Raw genomic sequence first — 19,852 nt, forward strand, 5'->3', positions numbered from 1 at the left:
TTCCAAAATTGTTTATTTCAGCTTCCCAACTGACCATTTATCATACAATATTTAAAGGAAACACTGATCTCAACACAGTCAGCAAAACCCTCTCAGAACATTGTTCTTTGATTACAAGTTAATGGCTCAGCTGAAGCAGTACTCCATACATACATTGTTCTAATTATTTATTTGCAAACGTATAGTATGTGCGTTCAGAAAGACACCGTATTTTATATCACTACATTATCATTGACATCCTGTTGCCTTTCAGCAGATCATATATGATTTTTTTTCCCCTCCTCAAATGAAGCTAAGAATTGTTTTTCAGTGCTTGTTAGAGGTGCTCTGGGTTTTCAGCTTCTCACTGCTGCCATTTGGCATAACTCTAGCATTGCACAAATCTGAACCAGAGGGGGGCCAACCTGTGGACAGCTTCCAAGACCAGACTCCACTATTTATATTTGTACCAAAGGCATACGGAAATGGCTCTGTTACAACATCAAGAAAACAGCAGTCTTACCATTCACCAATAACAGGTACCAAACCTGCTGTCGCTGAAATTGAGAGAATTAAAATATGCTCTGGTTCAGTATACAAATCCTTCCTGTCCCCACCATACTGTCAGGAGTCGAACATTTTTCTGTATTCTTCCAGCCAGAATATGCAAAACTCTCCTTTAAGCATACACTGAAATGTATCCTCAGACTGCTTATCTTAATTAACAAGCATTCTTCTGTTGGCAATAAGAACTTTCTGCTCATCTGGATCCTGATAATAATTGTGACTTTGGGACACTGCCACCACACAGACAATAATAGACACATTGAGCAAACAAGACATCCCAGTCTATTCAGATTTAGGTTATGCTGATCATGGACAATCAAGACTACTAGTAAGTTTCAGGGGATTTCTTTTTTTTAAACCCAGGCTATAAAGTTTCCTGTCTGACCCAGAACAAGCACTTGGGTATCTGCCACCACTGAGTCCTTTAGCTGCACATGAGTGAAACATCACTCATTGACTGATTACACAGTTTGGTATGTAATGGACTGAAGCAGAGTGTTATTGTAGTTTGCTTTAGACATGATCAGAAGCTAGTTCCTGCCATCACAATATTGTACTAACCAGTTAGCATGGTGATAAGTGGAAGGCTGTGTTCTTCAGGGCTTCCCCAGTATCCAGCTTCCCCTAGCATGTTCCTTTCCAGTACCTGGTGGTAAAGTTCTTCAACCCAGGCTTGGGAAAATATCATCAGCACTCCACTGGACTGGACCTGCTTCATGAACTCTTTCTGCAGGCAACCACAAAAGCCAGATGTAAGACAACAGTAAGTTCTACAGCATGAGTTTCTAGCATTAGATCCATTCCTGAGTATAAGGTGATGCAGGAGTAGAAACGAAGTTATATAAAACTAAGAACTAACAGAGAATCACAGCACATCTCTGTGGTTGAAAATGACACGAACATCCTTCTCGTTGGAGAGTGACATGAATTAAGAGCTTTCCCTTCTCTTATTGAGGATCATCCAAGACACAAATAATACTGCCAGTTCTCATACAGTGACAAAGGCACAAGTTGATCTATTACAATTTCTACGAGGTGGGGGTAGGATCTCAACTCCATTAAAAAAAAAATAAATTGTGATGCCTAATGTTGCTTGTCCAGCAGTCAGGCCCTTTAGTGTTTAACAGCTGTCACAGACAAACTGTAGTCCAACTGATCAACATCTGAACTATCTTCAGTAAACTTAGGCATTAAAACCTAATTATCTCTCACTCAAACAACTCATGCCTTCATCTGTATAAATGCAAAGCTGGTACTAAGCAAGACATCTGTTACTATGCTCAAAAGTAGTTGCAAGATGAAGGTACACACCTTTATAGTAGGGACAAACAATACATAATATATCACACAATGGTAGCGAAGCTTTGTTACAATGATGCAGCATCCATCAAAATGACTTCTTTAATGATAATCAGTAAGCAGCATTCATTTTTCCCTGAATTACAGAGAAGCTGTGTAATTCAGATTCATGACATTTATCATGCAAAATTTATAAGTAGCTTGCTTAATTTGCAATTATTATTTCTCTGCTTAGCAAGTATCATGAAGGACACTTACAGGTGCGCTGCTTTATGTGAAAGGAAATGAAACAGCCTCTTTTCAGACATTTTCTCCATATTCACCAACTCACCAGCAACACAGGGGCTTGGGGAGGCTTCTTCCTGTAGTAATCTGAGTTGGCCAATTTTAGGTTTAGCAGCAGAGTATAATGAGAGACCATGTAGAGACTGTCTGCATTCATCAGAGTTTGGAAGCTGAAATTTGGGTTTCCTTCAAATCCTGGTGAGTGCATCATACCTAACAAAAACACCATGTGAGCTCTCACATTTTACACAGATTTTGCCTGGAAAAAAAGATCAGAAACTAACCCTAGCATTCCAGCAGCAACAGATTGCTAGAATAGTTAATGAATCATCAGCAGAAGTTGCTCTATTTATGTACTAGAGTAGGGAGTGGAGAACTAAACAGTCCATCCATAATGCAGTCCTGCAGCACGCTGAACAGTCCAGTCACAGTCCAGCAAAGCAATACACTTAATTGGAAACACATACGGAGCACCAGTATTCATTAGGATGTCTGCCAGGTACAAAGCAAAGGGCAGGATACATCTGCAGTGCTAACCAGAAAGGTGAGATGTGTAGGGGCAGAGGTAAAGCCTTTGTACTTCCAGGAAACTGAGCATACTTGGCACAGATGGTGCTAGTAAGGGACGCAGATCTTTTAAAGTCCCAGTAAACCTACTCCAGCTAAATGAGCTGCTGGATGGGGACTGGAGTGCTCAGCACCTTGCAGGGTCAGGCTGTAATCAAAGAATGGCCTAGGTTGGAAGGGACTTTAAAGCCTATCCAGTTCCAAACCCCCTGCCACGTGCAGTGTTGCCACTGCAACATCAGTGTTGTCAAGGCATTGTTCTTTTCATGACCTATAGGTTTACAAATATTTGGAGTCAAGCTGGCTGGGAAACTGTTACAACTCCAAGCCCCATTTAGGTCATAACAACACCTGCTTTTTAGACAGTTGAGCACTTGTCAGTCCCACAAGCCATCATCTGTAAGCACTCAGTACTCTTGAAAACACTATCTGTATGAAGCTGTACCACTGGGCATGACTGTACGGTGTAATCTCTTCCTAGGTAGGATGGCCATACATACATTTTCCTCCAAGCTAGCTGTCCTAATAAACTAAGTATGAGCAAAGCTTCACCAAATTCCTTTGAGCTATTGTCTGAGCCATGAAAAATCCAGACATGTTTAACTCCCTCCCACCATGAACCACAATATTTCATGGTTTTCACATCAAATGTGAAATCCATTCGTATAATGTCGGTTAGGGGAAATTAAGGAGTAAATTTTCTCCTAGATGAATATTTGTAATGAAACAAAAGAGAGACCTTCCAAGGTTTGTTACATGAAGAAGCACAGCTGCGTTGCTTAGTTAACTGCTGAAGGGGGCTGACTGTGAACATATTCCTCCCACCACAAATCTCATGCCTTTTCTTAGACAAAATACAACAAATCATCAACATTAAAAAATTAAAAAAAAAAATAATAATAAAAATCCACACACAGAAAAGAAGCAAATGTTTTTCTTGCCTCGTGAGGGTTTGAAAGTTCTGTGCTGCTGCCTTCTCGGACTTTCCACTGACGTCACTTTGGGGGCGTGGATAAGGTGAATAACTGTTTGAGGGTGGATTTAGAGAGAGAGTAACTGTTCCAGGGTGGGTCTAAAAAATGAACAACTCTTTCAAGGGAGCAACCTTTGTGGAAGAGGGGTGATAGGGCTGGCCACACATTATGTCAACACGGATTTCCACGTGTTTGTGGTAGATTTCTGATGGTGAATGTTAACAAAGATTCTTTAGCTAGTACCAAAATCATAACCCTGTGCTTAACAGTAGGCCTATAAGTAGCTCCAGTGACTCCATCGCTAGTTAAAGATGGATCTTCACACTTGGCTGAGTGCTGGATCATGATCTTGATATAGCTAGTTCATACTAATTTGATGCGTGGTATCTGAAATAAGATACTTCTGGACCTAGAATTAGCTAGAGTAATATCAACTCAATGTAGAGCGTTACATAAATGAAAATGTGGGTAAACTGCTTATAAAAGCACGCTTGTGTACAGATGCAGATAAAAGAGGCTGGTACAAATTGTGTGTTGGGAAAAAATCTGACCCCTAACTTCCACTAAAATATCAGAAAACAACTAACTACATTTGACAGAAGCTCACCCTCTCAAAAGGAGAGGATGATCTGATGGTTAAGCAACTCCCACTCATGCTTAACAAAACAAAAACCTCGCCACTGAATGCTGTGCAATCAAAATCTGGTGCTAAAATGCTTGCTATGATTATTAACACAATGGCACACAACTATTAGAATTATTTCCTTGAAACAGTAATTCATGAGAACAGTGATGTCCAAATTAAGAGAATATCGATCATTAATTTTAGTCATAAAAATCTGCCAGCCATAGCAAACAGTGAGGTTAGCACCCTGCCCTAACAGAGACAGTTCATTTAAATTGGCAAGGACAAAGAGAGCCCACGCAAAATGCAAATGATTTGTTCAAGCCAATAGTGATGATTTCTAGATAAATTAGTATTTTTTAGGTGGATGTCACAGTCCATTGTCACTAGGATCTTTTTAGCATTGATTTTATTTAGCAACAAGCAAAAGAGAGTTTTCTGAAGGTACATTATAACCAGCTTTTAACCAACTGACTTTCAAATCTTACTTTCCTTTAAATTCTGACTAGGTTCCATGCTTAAATTCCTGTGCCAGCACCTCAACTTCCTACATCTTTTCATTGTTTTTCAGACCTACAAAAACACAACAATGTTATGATGCTGCTTAAGGATCTAGCTGGTAGGAAAGACTGCTAAACTCTATACTAACTTATCTCACTGCTCCCCAGCATAAGAAAAATTAATGAATGAACCAAAGCACCCAAATAAAGACTTAGAAACAAAAATACTATTTCTGGGAGGTTTGGTCTCAGAACTTCATCTGTCTCTTCTTCNAACTTAAACCTTAACTGTTAAACAAATTTCCAAATGTAGTCCTCAAGAATTATACATGAATAGATGCTATACATCCAAGGAGTCAGGTGGGTTCCTTCAACTTCATCACCTACTTTATGCCTTGAATTTCTGGTGCTAACAAAGGAGTTGTGAAATATTAATTTAATATTTCCTTCAGAGTCAGAATTGGTGTCTCAGAAGCTCTCCAGGAGAGAGTTCCTACCCATGGACATATTTTAAATAGGTCTTCAGACTCATGCCTCTCATCTGTACAAGTCTTCACCTCAGAAATATTGATGGAGTTTTGCTTAAGATCAGAGGTACGCATTGAAAAACTGTTTCAGTTCTACTGAACCCCATTCCAGATGTCCTACTGAAACATGAATAGCACAGACCTTGTGTACAAAAGGAAGGGGAATGCCCTAAGAAAACACTAAGATACATCATGTCACAAGGTTGGCTTTCTTAGAAATGTGAAGGATCTTCTTCAACTCAGCAGTCTGAGTCTAAGACTATCTTTTTAAGAGAAATGTACAAACCAGAAAATATGGACTTAATGCAAAAACGGACTACTATCCTTCTATCTTTTTCACTGTATTAGTCATACTGAATGACAACAAAAGTCATATTTAGCTTTAAAATCTGGAAGTCTGATAGGTATACCTCTTCCAACACTTCAGAACCTTCTACAGAAATCTGATAGACAAAAGGTTAGGAGAAAGATGTTGTATGCTCATCTACATATGAGCTAACAAGGCACACAAGAATTAGAGTTCTAACCCTGGACTTATGCTACAGTTTCATTATTTTATAGGAAAACAAATTCTTTTTGATAGGAAGAATGCTTTAGAGCACCTCGATTCAGAATGAAATCAATTACCTTTTAAAGACAACTCCTTTCTTACGAACACCTTATTACTATCAATCTGAATTAGGCTTATTTGGGCAGCATTTAAATAGAATATCAAGAATATCAGCTTATGTGTGGTGTTTACACATTCACCCAGCTTCATATCAAAATTCTGCTGTATTATAGCGGAGGCATCCCTTCTGACTCTGTATGAATAATGTGTATGAGAGCACAAATGAATGAAGCAATGATTAGGAGAGAAGTGATGGAAAAGGCAATTGTGGTAAATTAAATTTAAGAAACAGAGAAATATATTTTCATGAACATTTCCACCTTTGCCACTGCCAGGAAGAAGAAACCTCTCTAATAATATGTGCATATTTAGTTACACTATCAACAGGACAAACTTGCTTTTGCAAAGTCTTTTTTTTGTTTGATTGACCAAGTCAAAATCCCAAGTCTAACCCTGAGAGAAGAGTAGACATTCTACCTCTTACAAGGTAAGATCTTCTAACTATTTTTCAGTTGCTCTGAACTTGAGCTTTCAATTTCCTGTCATGATAAATTGCAATATGTGGGAAAAAAAAAAGAAAAAAAAAAGGTGTGAGAAAGAGGAGTTGATCCTCTTTTCTTATCTTTCTAGTATCTTACTGTAGTGGGATTTCTATCATTTTCTCTGCAAGGCTCGGCATTACTAATAGTACTGAGGTAACATATTAAGCTACTCAAATGCCTTTCAAAACAGGTAACAGTTCTCCCCACATCCCCAGTTTTTATGCTAATGGGCAGCTTCTCCTTAATGTCAGCACATGCAAATTTTCTCAACAGATCTTCACAAGCCTGTGAAGAAGTATCACACTACAGAAAATATTTTACTATTGATTGAGGACATAATCCAGAGTCTGTTAAGTGTTAGTGAATTAACCTGCAAATTCAATTTGCCCCACTCTAAAAGAAACATGTTATGGCAGAGGAATGCGCTTTGTAGAGCACAAACCTTCTTATTCTGGATATGTTCTCTGAAGATAAGCTCCTACAAGAGAATCTGTGTACAGTGCTCTTAGAACACGCGTGTTGGTTGGACAGTAAATATTTGCTTGCAAACCTGAGCAAAAAGCTGAAGAGAAGTTCTGTAGTGCCGCATCCACCTCCTCTATGCTGGGGAGAGCTATGAGCCGAGGAAGAAGAGCTTCAAGTGACTGGATGAAGAGCTGTGCGCTGTGCTGGTCTGCTTCCTGGTTTTTCAGCAACTTTAGAGAGAGAGCAGCAGTACGTAAGGACCTGCTACCTGGACAGTCCCGTGGTGTCTGCTCCTCATCAGCCAAGGAGCAATTGTCAGAGCCTATGTCTGAAACATCTGACCGGCCAGAGTCCTTCTCTGCTGCCATGGAATACTGGTCACATGAATCAAACTCAGTCCTAGAAAGATCCTGGTCATCTACACTGAAGTTACTTTCACTGTACCTGGATCCATAAGACCGGGTCTTGCAATCAACTGATAAGAAGTTAGTTATGTCTGGATAGACTATGGTGTGGCTTCTCTGAACAACATCTGGCTGGTCAATGGTCTCTGACTCTGGTTCTCTATAATGAATCTCTTTGCTTTCGTGTCCAGCTGGAGATGGCAGTGAGTTTTTTTGACTTTCCAGATTATCCTCTGGAGTTGTCTGCCCCATATCTCCTTCCAAAGTGGTCTGACCAGTGTCTGTTGTAACACTAATGCTAATATCAGGACTTTTCTCATTTCCTGATTCCCAGGCAGGATTTTCTGAGGATAGAATGCGCCTCTGCCACCTGAAGTCAGCATCATTGATCTCCATGGAGTCCCTGCTTGTCTCAGTCCCATCCTTCAATTCTTCCAGGCGCCGGAGGAGCAGATGGACCTGTTCCTCACTAAGACCCCTGCCATGGCTTAGCTCTTCCAGTGCTCCAAGCAGGGCGAATACGCAGGACACTGAAGCAAAACATGCTTCAATACCACCCTTGATGCAAGCTTCTGTCATCCCATCCATGATACTACAATTAAAACAGAGTTTATCTAAGTGATGCAGCATACATAGCGAGCCTGTCATTACCATCCAACACTATCCTTCCAGAACTAGGAAAAACAAACGAAATTATCCTGTAATACTACTTGTGAAAAAAAAAAACAAAAATCAAACAACTAGAATTATAACAAATAATTACTTCTCCCGTGTGGATACAACCAATCTGCAAAGGGAGTGCCAACCAGGGAAATACATACTGTGCATTTTTACTGGCGTGCATAGTCTATTTTCCCATACAGACAAGCACTTACACTGAAAAACAAAACAAACAGTGCTTCCCTCCCCTGTGTGAAGTTAAGTTATGTGTCCTGAAAATAATCAACAAGATATGCTCTTTATGAGAATGAAGAATGCTTTGTGCTCAGTCTGGCAATGTTTCGATTCTGGATTACCTCCTTCGGCTTCATCTTGTAAATATACTTCCAAATAAGCATGATCACTTCACTGCAATTTTAGGAGCCAAACCCAAGAATTTCCAGCCATAAAACAGTTTAAATGGGTATTTTTGTAAACTCCTCAAGGTGGTTGCTTTCACAAACAAGCCCAGATTCACTAAAAATCAGTCAAAGTTTTTACCTATCATACTGTTTCACAGCTTATTTCACTTGGGAGATACCCTGGCTCATACATGGGTATGCTTCTGAAAGTGAAACTGTTTAAGTGCCTTGTGCATGCAGGTTTAAGAGAATAAAGGAAGAAAGAAAGCATACAGCTTGAGAAGATCCAGATGGGACTTCCTTTTAGAAATAGACCTCTTCCTAGATTCTGACTCAGAAGAGCAGGGCCCTGCCAAATCACAAAGCCTCCGAGGACTGCCAAGTATCTGAAAGGAAAGGAAATGTAAGTAATTTAACAGAGGGTAATTTAAGTGTTATTTAAATACAATAAATGAGTCATAGTTTGGTCAAATGCTGGAACGTGAAGCAGCAGTACTGTAGGTTCTTTCAGAAAACTAAAACAGCACACTAAAGCTCTATTTATTAAAGCTATCTTTCCACTTTTTAAAAAGAGAAATGCTTATAGAGAAAAATGGCATATGCAACACACATCACACAGATTCTCCTCTTGTGCCTTACATTACTGACTGAATATGTTTCAACTGAACTGCAATCAAGACAATTTCAAATGCCTAAATAGACAAGTATATTGTATCATACACTGAAGGGGCTTTTGCTATTCAGTCACCCACTTAGAAAAAGGTAGTCATGCAAAAACACAGAAAGCGATTCATTCTGTGAAGTGATTCAGTGAGAAAGTGTATTAATGAGCAGAGATAACATATAGATCCTGAAGGTAAAAATATTGAACTACTATTCTCCTAAAACATCTTGAAAATGAAGTGCAGATTGGCATCTTGTTATTGTTTAAAATTATAGGAAAGTAAGTGCCAGAACGACTGGGCATTCTGACAGCAACCCTGTGGATGGTTGTCTGGTGTTAGGGCTCTTCAAACAGCCTCTCTACACACAAGCTAGAGCAAAATTCTCTAAATAAGCCATTGTTCAAACAAATTATGGAAGCTGCTTTGCAGCCTGCAATATGAGAAGAATGCAGCCGATGTAAACGTGCTGTTCGAAGAAGATTCACAAGCACTGCCACAGGTACAGGGTGACAGGCCATAAAGGATCAGCCTTGACAGCCACTTGTGACACTGGCAGCTTCTGTTTGGCTACTCTAATACAGCTCAAGGAAATCATATTTCAAAAACCTGGTACATAATCAAAGCATACATTCCCCTTAACGTCAGGAACACTGCACTGTGTGGATGAATGTCTTCTAGCAAGAGCAGATAGTGGGGAAAGATGCCAAAGGGGCTGAGAACAGAATCACTACACCGCATCTCATCCAAAAGAGCAGTCATGACTCAGTGACAAGACCCTCTCCAAGCGTGAACATGGAGCTGCCATAGCAGCTGGCATTATGGAGACAAATATAGCTATTACAATTTTGTAAAACTAAAAATATTTGTCAGAGTAGCTTTGATGTAAAAATTGTACTGAGAAAGGGGCAACTACAGCACCACTAGTGTGCTGTATGGAATGGGCAAATATGCACATCTCAGCAATGCTTACTGTTAAATTAACATTTTGCTTTATTTGCATGGATTTGCACCTGGATTTTACAACCTACCTCTTTCATAATTTTGATGGCTTCAACTCGGTGTTGAGGTGGTGGGTAAAGCAATATCCGGTGATAGAGAGACTGCAGCACAGGCTTCATTGATTCCACTGTCCCCACCAGGCGAACCAGTTCTGCAGCAATATAGTATATGGTTCGTGCAACAGGCCCGCTAAGGGCAGGTGCTGTGGATGAACAGCCTGAACCCCGGCCATGATCAGAGACCCCTGAGGAAGGTGAATCAGCTTCTAGACCGACACTGCTGTGTGCAGAGGTGATAGTTTTGTCATGGATTGGATTTCCCAGGATTACTACTAGGGCTGGACACAGTTGCTTCCTGAGAAAAAGAGAAAAAGCAGCAGATGGTAACTAGAAACATCTCACAGGAACAGAATGAAAATAGCCCATAGCACGTACTCCTGTTTATTAATCAGTGAACAGCAGCGGTTAGATTGAATAACAAAACTTCATGAGTCTCTTTTAAACTCCCAGGCATAAGCATGCTAGCACACAGAGAAATACATTTGGGGGCTTTATAAACATGATACTGATTTTGCAAGTTCACCATTGCTGCACCACGCTGTGTCCTCCACAGAATAGCACACCTCCCTCTTTAATTAACTGCAACATACCTCAAGGTAGGAACACCAGGTTTCTGCTGCCAAGTGTTTCTTCTGTTCAGTTCAGGAACTTAAAAAAAAAACCAAACAACTGACTAAATAGAAAACAATCTCCGCTAACCACACAGCTTGATGTTCCATTGCTGCTTTGAACATGCCTGTGCGACACTAAGCTACCCTAGCTATAGGCCACTGTTTTGAGGGCTTTTGTGAATGCAATTAAAGTCCTCTACAGTAACTCCAAGTACGCAGTGTAAATTCTCATACGCCACTAAACACACCATCCTTCCTTAAATTGTCTTTCTGCAGGAATGTTCAAATGATTCCACATCAGACAGACACTTCTCTTCCTCTTTGTCCTCCTCACCCACACGGTAGCAGAGTCAAAACCAATTCTGCCCTCTGCTCATTTAGCTCTTGTGTCAGCCTTGCCTTCAGGCACTTGCCATTTTACTCTAACCTGAAATAACATAACTTAAAAAATTCACATGCTATATGAGAAAGCAATTCCAAACCCAGTTTTCAACCACATGCCTCAGAAAGGGGGAGGGGGGTGCACAGGGATAACCTCATGACAACATCTTATTACCCATGCTTTTCATACTGTCCAGAATTGCCACTGCTTCTCTTAAAAGCATTTGCTAAAACTGTTCAGCTTCCTACAGTCACAGTATGAAAAGCATTTTTAAAAACAGATATCAGACAGTGACGTTGGGTCTGCTTATTCCATTTCCTTAAAGCATAACCAGTTAGGGACAATTCCAAATGTATTAATTCACTGCCTCAGAACAGGCACAAGTACAGGTAGAAACAGCAATATATTCCCCACATTAGTCCCATCAAAGTGCTTCCATATCAAACTATGGAGAATACTCTGACAGATGAACATAGCACTAAATCTTGTTTATCTTCCAAAGAACAAAGGTGATTATCAGTCTGGCTCACAACTTCACTAGACAGTTAATGGATTAGGGAATGCTTACACTGCTAAAAACTGCAGACATCGCCCTTACTATAAACCATTTCATGTCTTCCTTGTGTTAATTTTATTCATCTTAAGCATGTACCTGGAGGATACATACTCCTTGGCAGCAAAGCGGGTTTAAGAAGTCCTGTCCCTTGTGGCTTGCCCTCACAGTACACATGCACAAATACAGATCTCTGCAGATTTGTAAACAGGATCATCAAAATAACATAAACTTAAATAAAACAGGAAGTGTTTTAACTGTGATCGTTTCTGTGAACTTGCTTACAGGATGACCCCCAAAACAGCCACAGAAGTATAAACAAGGGGTTGTTTGAAACACAAGGGAAGAAACTTGCAAAATACCATTAAAGAGAGAATGCTGATATCACACAGGAGCTCCCAGAGGCTTCAGTACAGAGACTGCATGCAATGCTGCCAAGTGTCATCAACCTGGAAGACCTTCCTGACTTGCAGACACTGAGCACCAGGTTATGCAATTTTTTTTCTGGGACAGCAAAGGAAGCTCTGAGTTCTCCTGTACACTGTATCTTTAGAACTGGTCCAGAATCATTACAATTCAACTTTAAAATCACAGGGAAAAAGTTGAGCTTGAGGTCCTGTGAAATCCTGTATGAAGTATAGAACACACTGACAGACAGTTAATAGGAAGTTCTGCTCTTATCTGATGATTTCCTGCAGGTTTGTTTGCACGGGTGGTGGTGGGGAAAGGCCCTGATATAGTTACTTATAAATTAACTATATGTATACTCACCATATTAGATCAGTGAATCCTCTGTGCTGGTGCATGCTTGGAGAGGAGCTGTTTAACATGGAGAGGATGCACTCCAAATAAAGAAGCTGAAGTTGCCGATTGTCACTGGCAAAAAGCAAAGATGCCAATCATGTCACATTGAAACAAAGATTATTTACTTATTTTCAAGTAACTACATTAGTTTGTTTGAAAACCATACCACAATTTACAGCAGTGATTTATTTTGCTACTTCCTATGGATTTACAGTGGTATGATTGCTTTTATCACCCCATTTAATTTGTACAGTTCAGGTGCAGCAATCTACTACTTCTTGTAGGTAACATAAGGAAAACAGATATAATTCGTGAGACTTCACAGTAAGGAATAAGAAATAGATGTGAAAGAAGAAGAAAAATAGCAATAATTTTTCAAATTTAATCTGAAAATTTGAAGTAGAAGAAACTCTTAAAAAGAGACCACCAGAAGATGTTGGAATTATCAACAACTTCTTTGGGCAATCTGAAGGGCATTTAGACTATTTTCTTCTGGCTATTTTTTGTCTTTCCTTAATGAAAACCACAACAGTTGCAAGTTGGTTTCTATGGGCAAAAACTTACATGATCACACAGCTCCCTTTCAGAGCCTTGTCAGTTATACTCCACAAATCAAACACATAGTGAGCTTAAAGAGGGAAAACATGAAAGATCCTGTAGGCACTTGGTATGAGTGTGCTTGTAATATACAAAGTACTTGTACCTATTCTCAGAAGTAGCTGCAGGATTCAGTAGATGAGAGAAGTTGAGGCGTGCCATAAGGAGGTAGCTTCCCACAGCACTCATATTCTAGCTTACATTTTGTAAACTAAATGTTTTGTGCCATGCTTTTTTGGTCCAAAACGAGAGCTGGAGGAATGTACTTCATGACATATATGGGCTGCTTTGAAAGTAATGCCTCCTATTTTATTATGTTGGCCCATGACATCAGAGGCGGATGCTGGTGGTATGGCAGAAGAGGTTTAAACCTCCCACCAATATTCCATTCCTTTTTTTTTTTTTCTTTCTGTGTGACAGATGGCAGCAGAGGGAAAGTGACAAAATGGTGTTGGAAGCAAAGGTCTGTCATTGCATTTCAATGTGTGGCAAAAATGGCACCCACTGATATTCATTAATACTTGCTGAAAGTTTATGGAGAACAGAGGAGGTAGCGGGTGGTGCATTTCAGCAGTGGCAACAGTAAGTTATAAGACAAACCACATTCCAGATGGCCGTGCACTGCTGTCACGCCGTAAAGTGAAAAGCACCTTGATCAGCTCATCCAGATGAACTGGCAGATTATGATCAGGAAGCTATGTGCAGAGTTGAATATCAGCTTCATTATATTGGAAACAATGGTAGAAACGTTGGAATGTCAAAAGATTTTGTCATGGTTTTATGGTCATTGGTATTCCACATCATAACATCATGTAGTAAACTCCATTCCCATGACAACTTTGCATGAAGTGGGTCAGACAGGAATAGAAAGAACACAACATGCGAGGCTGTCAGGACCTACTGAACCAATGTGATACAGAAGGTGAGAGTTTCCTGGATCACATCATTACTGGTGACAACCTGTGATATTACCACTATGAGACAGAGTCGAAAGGGCAGTCCGTGGAGTGGCAATGCAAATTCCCCATTGAAGAGAAAATACAAGAAGCAGCCCTCAGCGGGTAAAGGTGATGTGAACCATCTTTTGGGAAAGCAAAGGGGAGATCCTTCTGTATTTCTAAGAACCTGGACAAACAATCAACTGACCACTACATCATGATGATGTCAAAGCTGATGAAGGCTTGAATTTTCAGAATCAGGCCAGAGAAGAAGACAGCCTTTCTCTTGCAATATGATAATGCCAGGCCCCCTACCAGTTTGAAAACAGTGGAGCGAACTGCCAATCCTGGCTACACTGTCCTACTACACTCACCATATAGTCTGGATTTGGCTCCCTCTGACTTCCATCTGTGCAGGGTGATGAAAGATGGGCTGTGTAGACAAGATTTTTCTAGCAGCAATGCCATCATAGCAGCTGGGAAACAGCATGAGTATTCTTGTCCATCACTGTCAAAAATGCATAGCTAATGGCAGAGATCATGTTGAAAAATAGCTTTCTGTAGCTGAGAATTTTCTCTTCCAAATAGTGTTACTGTGCTCTTTGTGCATGTTGCAGTTTCCATGGAAATGAATAGGAGGCATTACAGTCAGAGCAATCTATGCATGACAGTAGGTAAAGAAATCTGTGAAGAATGTATGTATTTGAAACAAAATTAGATTTTCTGTCACTGTCTGCCTCAATGTGTTTCGTTCACCTAGACAGTACAATTTTTATTATAATTCACCGTGTGTGCTCTAATTGTTCTCTTTACAATGACTGCTTTAATGACACCCAGCAAGCCAAAAAAAAAAACAAGAAAACTTGTTCTTCAGCAAGCTCTTCACTACTATATGGAAGTTACCTACAGATGAGATTTCTTGGAAGCTGTTTAAAGCTAAGCAATGCTAAACAGTGAAATTACATTCTCATCTCAAGTGAGAATTAAATTAATTAATTATCAATAATACTAATTCTTTCAAACAATTTGGTCACAGTTTTGTTCCATAATCATAGAATGGCCAGGGTTGAATGATCATCTAGTTTCAACCCCCCCGCCAAATGCAGAGCTGCCAACCACCAGACCAGGCTGCCCAGAGTCACATCCAGCCTGGTCTTGAATGCCTCCAGGGATGGGGCATCCATGACCTCCCTGGGCAACCTGTTCCAGTGTGCAGTAATGTCAGAACTATGACAATATGATCACATGTATCAGTGAAACTCCCAATCTCAAGGTAACAAGTTCAAATTATAAACTGAAATAACTCACTTTATGACAGACTGGAGCTTCTCACAGAGCACAGTGAGGACAGATACAACATCATCACAAAGAGACTCAGCTGAAGTACCTCCAAAAAGGACAAAGATGAGAGGCATTACAAATTTGCAGTGGGATTACAACCTCAATCACTGCATGGACTTTCAGAGTTGGTCAAAGCTTATAAACAAAAAGCAAGGCAGCCAAAGTTCAGACAGGACACAGAAGAAGAATTCCTAGCCTGGAAACCTGATCTCCATACAATGACAAAGCAGTAGTATTAAATCCAGAGAGAGCATTGATGCTTATGTGCATTTAGAAAAGGTTAGCTGAAATTCAATTCAGGTAATAGAATAAGCAAACAGTAACAATAAAAAAGGAACTAGCTCCTGTATTTCTCTGGGGAGCTAAATATCTCTGCAGCTCTCCATACAGTTTGTCTCTCATCCAGAGATCTTAAAAGGGGATTGTTGTTCACTTTCAATATTTTAGCCATCATCCACACAAGTCTTCCTGCAGAAATCCAGTGAGAAAATTCAAAAGCAGGGAATATTTTGAACAATCAAGAAAGGCAGTGGATGGTAAAACAGAATGAGAGCAGAAAAATTCTCTCTTGTAAGGTTATAATTTGGCAAGCATGAACTTTGCTAGCAATGTGCTTTCAAAAGTTGCCATTATACAAATGCCATCCCTGGCCCAAAATACAGTAAACATGGCCATTTCCAGATTCTACATCCTGCTCTATGAGTCTGCTTCAACCTGGGAATCCACTTACTAATTCATTCTCCAGAGCACTGAAATACCTTAATTACATAAGTTAGCACTGTGAAACAACTATTTATAACTCTGTGGAAAGCTATGCTGTTAACATGGCTCAAATGAAGACGCTACTGTTAATATCAGGAGCTAACAGGCTGTTTCAGTTCTTACCACATGCAACACAGACAGTAACAAGCTATGAAGAAGGTAAGAGATCCTGAAGATGGAACTTCTGTCATTTCAACAGCCATGTGCTGATAAATGGAAAGTGAAGAATTAATAAGCTGGATTGGAAGGAATCACTAAAAAAGTTGTACCGATACCTTGACTCTTGAATTTCTGCAGGACCTCATTATTTTCAATTGTCTGTTGAGGAAAGACAGTTGTGGTATAATCAGTGCATGTAGTAGAAAAGCCACTGTACAAGCAGTGCTTTAGCAGCAGAGCTTTCTTATACAAATCCATGTCCTCTATCTTTATTTCTTTGTTGTTGTTTAATTGAAGCTTTTGCATTAAATTTTCAAAAATACCTCAAGAAATCTTTAAACAATCACTCAAATTTAAGAAATGCAAATCTCATTTAGCTGAACAGGGATTTGTAAATTCTTAGGGGATTTCCTACATCTACAAAAACAAAGTTATAACTAGGCATGTAGGTCTCGGTGCAAATAACTGAGAAAAAAGCACAGATCAGACTTCACAAGATACTTAGAAACCAAAATCCTCTGAGTATTGGAGAGTTTATCACACCATCAGCATTAATATCACAGAGCCAGTACACAAATTAATGACTATCAGGAAGTAGAAATGACCTCTAATATCATTTGGCTCAGCTCTGGTATAGGATTCCTCCTATCAATGCAGTTTTCACATATCTTTACCTACTCTGCATTTAGAGCAGAACTAACACAATTTAGATTTCAAATCCAAATTCAAGTTCTAAAACAACAATTTTCTTCCTTTCTTCCTTTCTTCCTAAGTATTATGGCTAGTAAAATGAACCTAGTTAGCACACAGGGAAGATAACTTCAAGTAAACTTATGAGTTTAGTTCCGCAATTAATTATTAGGATAAAAACAATCTACTCCAGCAATCCCAAACAGAAGTGGTCACATTAACCCAAAACAGATACAGGGAAAATAATCTGCACAAAGAGAGTCCTCAAAGTTTTCTAATTAACAGTTATTGACCTTTACAAATAGTACTTTTTTTTCTTTATGCATGAACAAGCATAAACAAATGTAAGAGGCCAATGACATTTCATTGACACCCAGAACATTTACAGTTTTGCTGACAAAGTGCTGGGATTTCACTCAAGCAGCTCTTGTGGATTTTAATAATGCAACAAACAGAGCTAATATTTTTGCTAACAGCTGAGCAGACAAAAGATTTCATTAGATTACCTTCATTAAAAAAGAGAAGCAATAAAAAACTCAATTACACTTCCAACAGCTAAGAATTTGTCTGGTTGGTGTAAATATCTGTAACGCAGGATATTCTGGTGGAAGGTTTTCCACAAATCTCAGGTAAACAAGCAAACAAAACAAAAAATAGAAAAGGAAAAGGTCAAAGCAGTCTGACGTTAGACCAAAGTCTCTTCTGCTTAACAGAATGAAAACAAATTGCAGCCAAGTAGGGCTGCCAATGTGAGAGTTGCCTTCCTGATAGACTGCTCTGAGGCAGGCACAAAGTCAGAGCCCAAAGTTTCTGAATGGGATTAATTGTGGAAGTCTGTAATCAAATCCATAAGGCACAATAAGCCAGTATGATGCATTGCATTCAGAGAAATGTAATGGTACACAGCTATAGATATGGAATCAGTCATGGATGCCAGAAGGCTCACCATATTTTCTTGCTTTTGTCGTAACTGTAAAGTCAAGTCACTCAACATTTGGCTGAGGGTTGCCCGCACAGCGGTGTTAATGCTCCGCTGGTGACAGCTAGATACATATGTCTCAATGCAAACCTGATGAGGAAACAAGATAGCAATACGTAGATATTAACCGTAACTTACCAGCAACACACTTAAAGAGGATATCAAGATCTCTTGCATGCAGATAGTCAGCCTTCCTTGTTATTCCACATTGCTTTTTTAGCACATGAAAAGCTTTCAGCAATATGGGTAACTGAGTAAACAGCACCAAGAAGTAATATGCAGCTCATTAGTCAATAAGCCTCACAGCTGCAGGAATGGTAAGGCAAAATTGGCAAAAATCTTCCCCTTCTGTCAAGCCCAACTGAGTCTGGCACTTGTCTCACACTTAAAATAACTTTAAATGTTAGTTTGATTGTTCTTTTCTAGAGACTTATTTGTAACTACCACTATACAAGTCTGTATTTTGTATAATGTAAATACACTCCAAACCTTAAAAGTTGTTGGTTTTTCTCATATAAGTATTCACCCCTTTTTTTCCTGTAATTAGCAGAAGGGCAAATAGTGCCTCATGAATCTGGTAGCCTTCTATGACACAGTGATTATATTAGTTTACAAGGGAAGATCAACTGATGTTACCCACCTGGACATCTCTAAGGCCTTTGACACGGTCTCTCACAGTACTCTGGGGAAACTGTCTGCCTATGGCCTGGACAGGTATACCCTTATTTAGGTAAGGAAATGGCTAGAGGGCTGTGCCCAGCAGGCAGTGGTTAATGGAGTTAAGTCCAGCTGGCGACCCATTACAAGTGATGTCCCCCAGGGGTTGGTACTGGGGCCCACCTTGTTTAATATCTTCACTGATGACCTGGATGAGGGGATTGAGTGTACCCTCAGTAAGCTTGCAGATGAAACCAAGTTGGGAGGTGATCTGCCTGAGGGTAGGGAAGCCCTTCAGAGGGATCTGAATAGGCTGGATTGCTGGGCTGAAATGAATGGGATGAGGTTCAACAAGGCCAAGCGCCAGGTCCAGCACTTTCGCCACAATAACCCCATGCAGCACTATAGGCTTGGGGCTGAATGGCTGGATGACTGTGTAGAGGAAAGGGACCTGGGGGTGTTGGTCAGTGCTCGGCTGAACAAGAGCCAACAGTGTGCCTGGGTGGCCAAGAGGACCAACGGCATACTGGCCTTTATAAGAAATAGTGAGGCCAGCAGGAGCAGGGAGGTAATCATCCCCTTGTACTCAGCCCTGGTGAGGCCGCATCTTTAGTATTGTGTTCAGTTTTGGGCTCCTCACTACAAGAAAGACATTGAGGCCCTAGAATGTGTCCAGACAAGGGCAAAGAAACTGGTGATGGGTCTGGAAACCAAGTCTTATGAGGAGCAGCTCAGGAAGCATCTGGGATGGCTTAGCCTGGAGAAGAGGAGGCTCAGGGGAGACCTGATTGCACTCTACGATTTCCCTGAAGGGAGGCTGTGATGAGGAGGGGTTTGGCCTCTTCTCCCAGGCAACAAACAGGACCCGAGGAAATAACCACAAATTGTATCAGATGAGGTTTAGACTGGACATAAGAAGGAACTTTTTCCTCTCAGAGAGTGGTCAGGTGCAGGAATGGCTGCCCAGGGAGGTGGTGGAGTCACCATCACTGGCAGTGTTCAAGAGGCGTCTGGATGGGGAGCTATGAAATATGGGTTAGTGTTTTTCTGTAGCTACTGTAATGGGAGGACAGTTGGACTAGATGATCTTGTAGGTCCCTTCCAACCTTGTCATTCTATGATTCTATGATCTGGAAGTTTCTATATGGTTCTTCTTCCTACAGAAGATACTACTGTGATATATCATAAATTACATAAATGGTTGCCTTTTAAATGCTGGCAATCGGCCTAAAGACTCCTTAGCTGGGAGAA

The 19,852-nt window shown here is 40.2% G+C and overlaps 1 protein-coding gene across 6 annotated transcripts in view; it reads right to left on the minus strand.

The window, feature by feature from the left end:
* ARFGEF3 (ARFGEF family member 3) overlaps positions 1 to 19,852 on the minus strand; it is a 76,691-nt gene that overhangs the window by 25,553 nt on the left and 31,286 nt on the right. For 3 of the 6 annotated variants that reach the window (XM_015858408.2, XM_015858405.2, XM_015858404.2), the window contains 10 exons: positions 17,912 to 18,034; positions 16,392 to 16,434; positions 15,322 to 15,400; positions 12,446 to 12,550; positions 10,099 to 10,423; positions 8,679 to 8,791; positions 7,026 to 7,936; positions 3,639 to 3,722; positions 2,177 to 2,343; positions 1,108 to 1,273 (listed from right to left, as the gene is read on the minus strand). In XM_015858408.2, coding sequence (XP_015713894.1) covers positions 1,108 to 1,273; positions 2,177 to 2,343; positions 3,639 to 3,722; positions 7,026 to 7,936; positions 8,679 to 8,791; positions 10,099 to 10,423; positions 12,446 to 12,550; positions 15,322 to 15,400; positions 16,392 to 16,434; positions 17,912 to 18,034 — 2,116 coding nt within the window. The remainder of the gene's footprint in view (positions 1 to 1,107; positions 1,274 to 2,176; positions 2,344 to 3,638; positions 3,723 to 7,025; positions 7,937 to 8,678; positions 8,792 to 10,098; positions 10,424 to 12,445; positions 12,551 to 15,321; positions 15,401 to 16,391; positions 16,435 to 17,911; positions 18,035 to 19,852) is intronic. The other 3 variants (XM_015858406.2, XM_015858409.2, XM_015858407.2) reach the window with 2 other exon arrangements.

The sequence above is a fragment of the Coturnix japonica genome, chromosome 3 (genome assembly GCF_001577835.2).
Source record: "Coturnix japonica isolate 7356 chromosome 3, Coturnix japonica 2.1, whole genome shotgun sequence".
Lineage (NCBI taxonomy): Eukaryota > Metazoa > Chordata > Aves > Galliformes > Phasianidae > Coturnix > Coturnix japonica.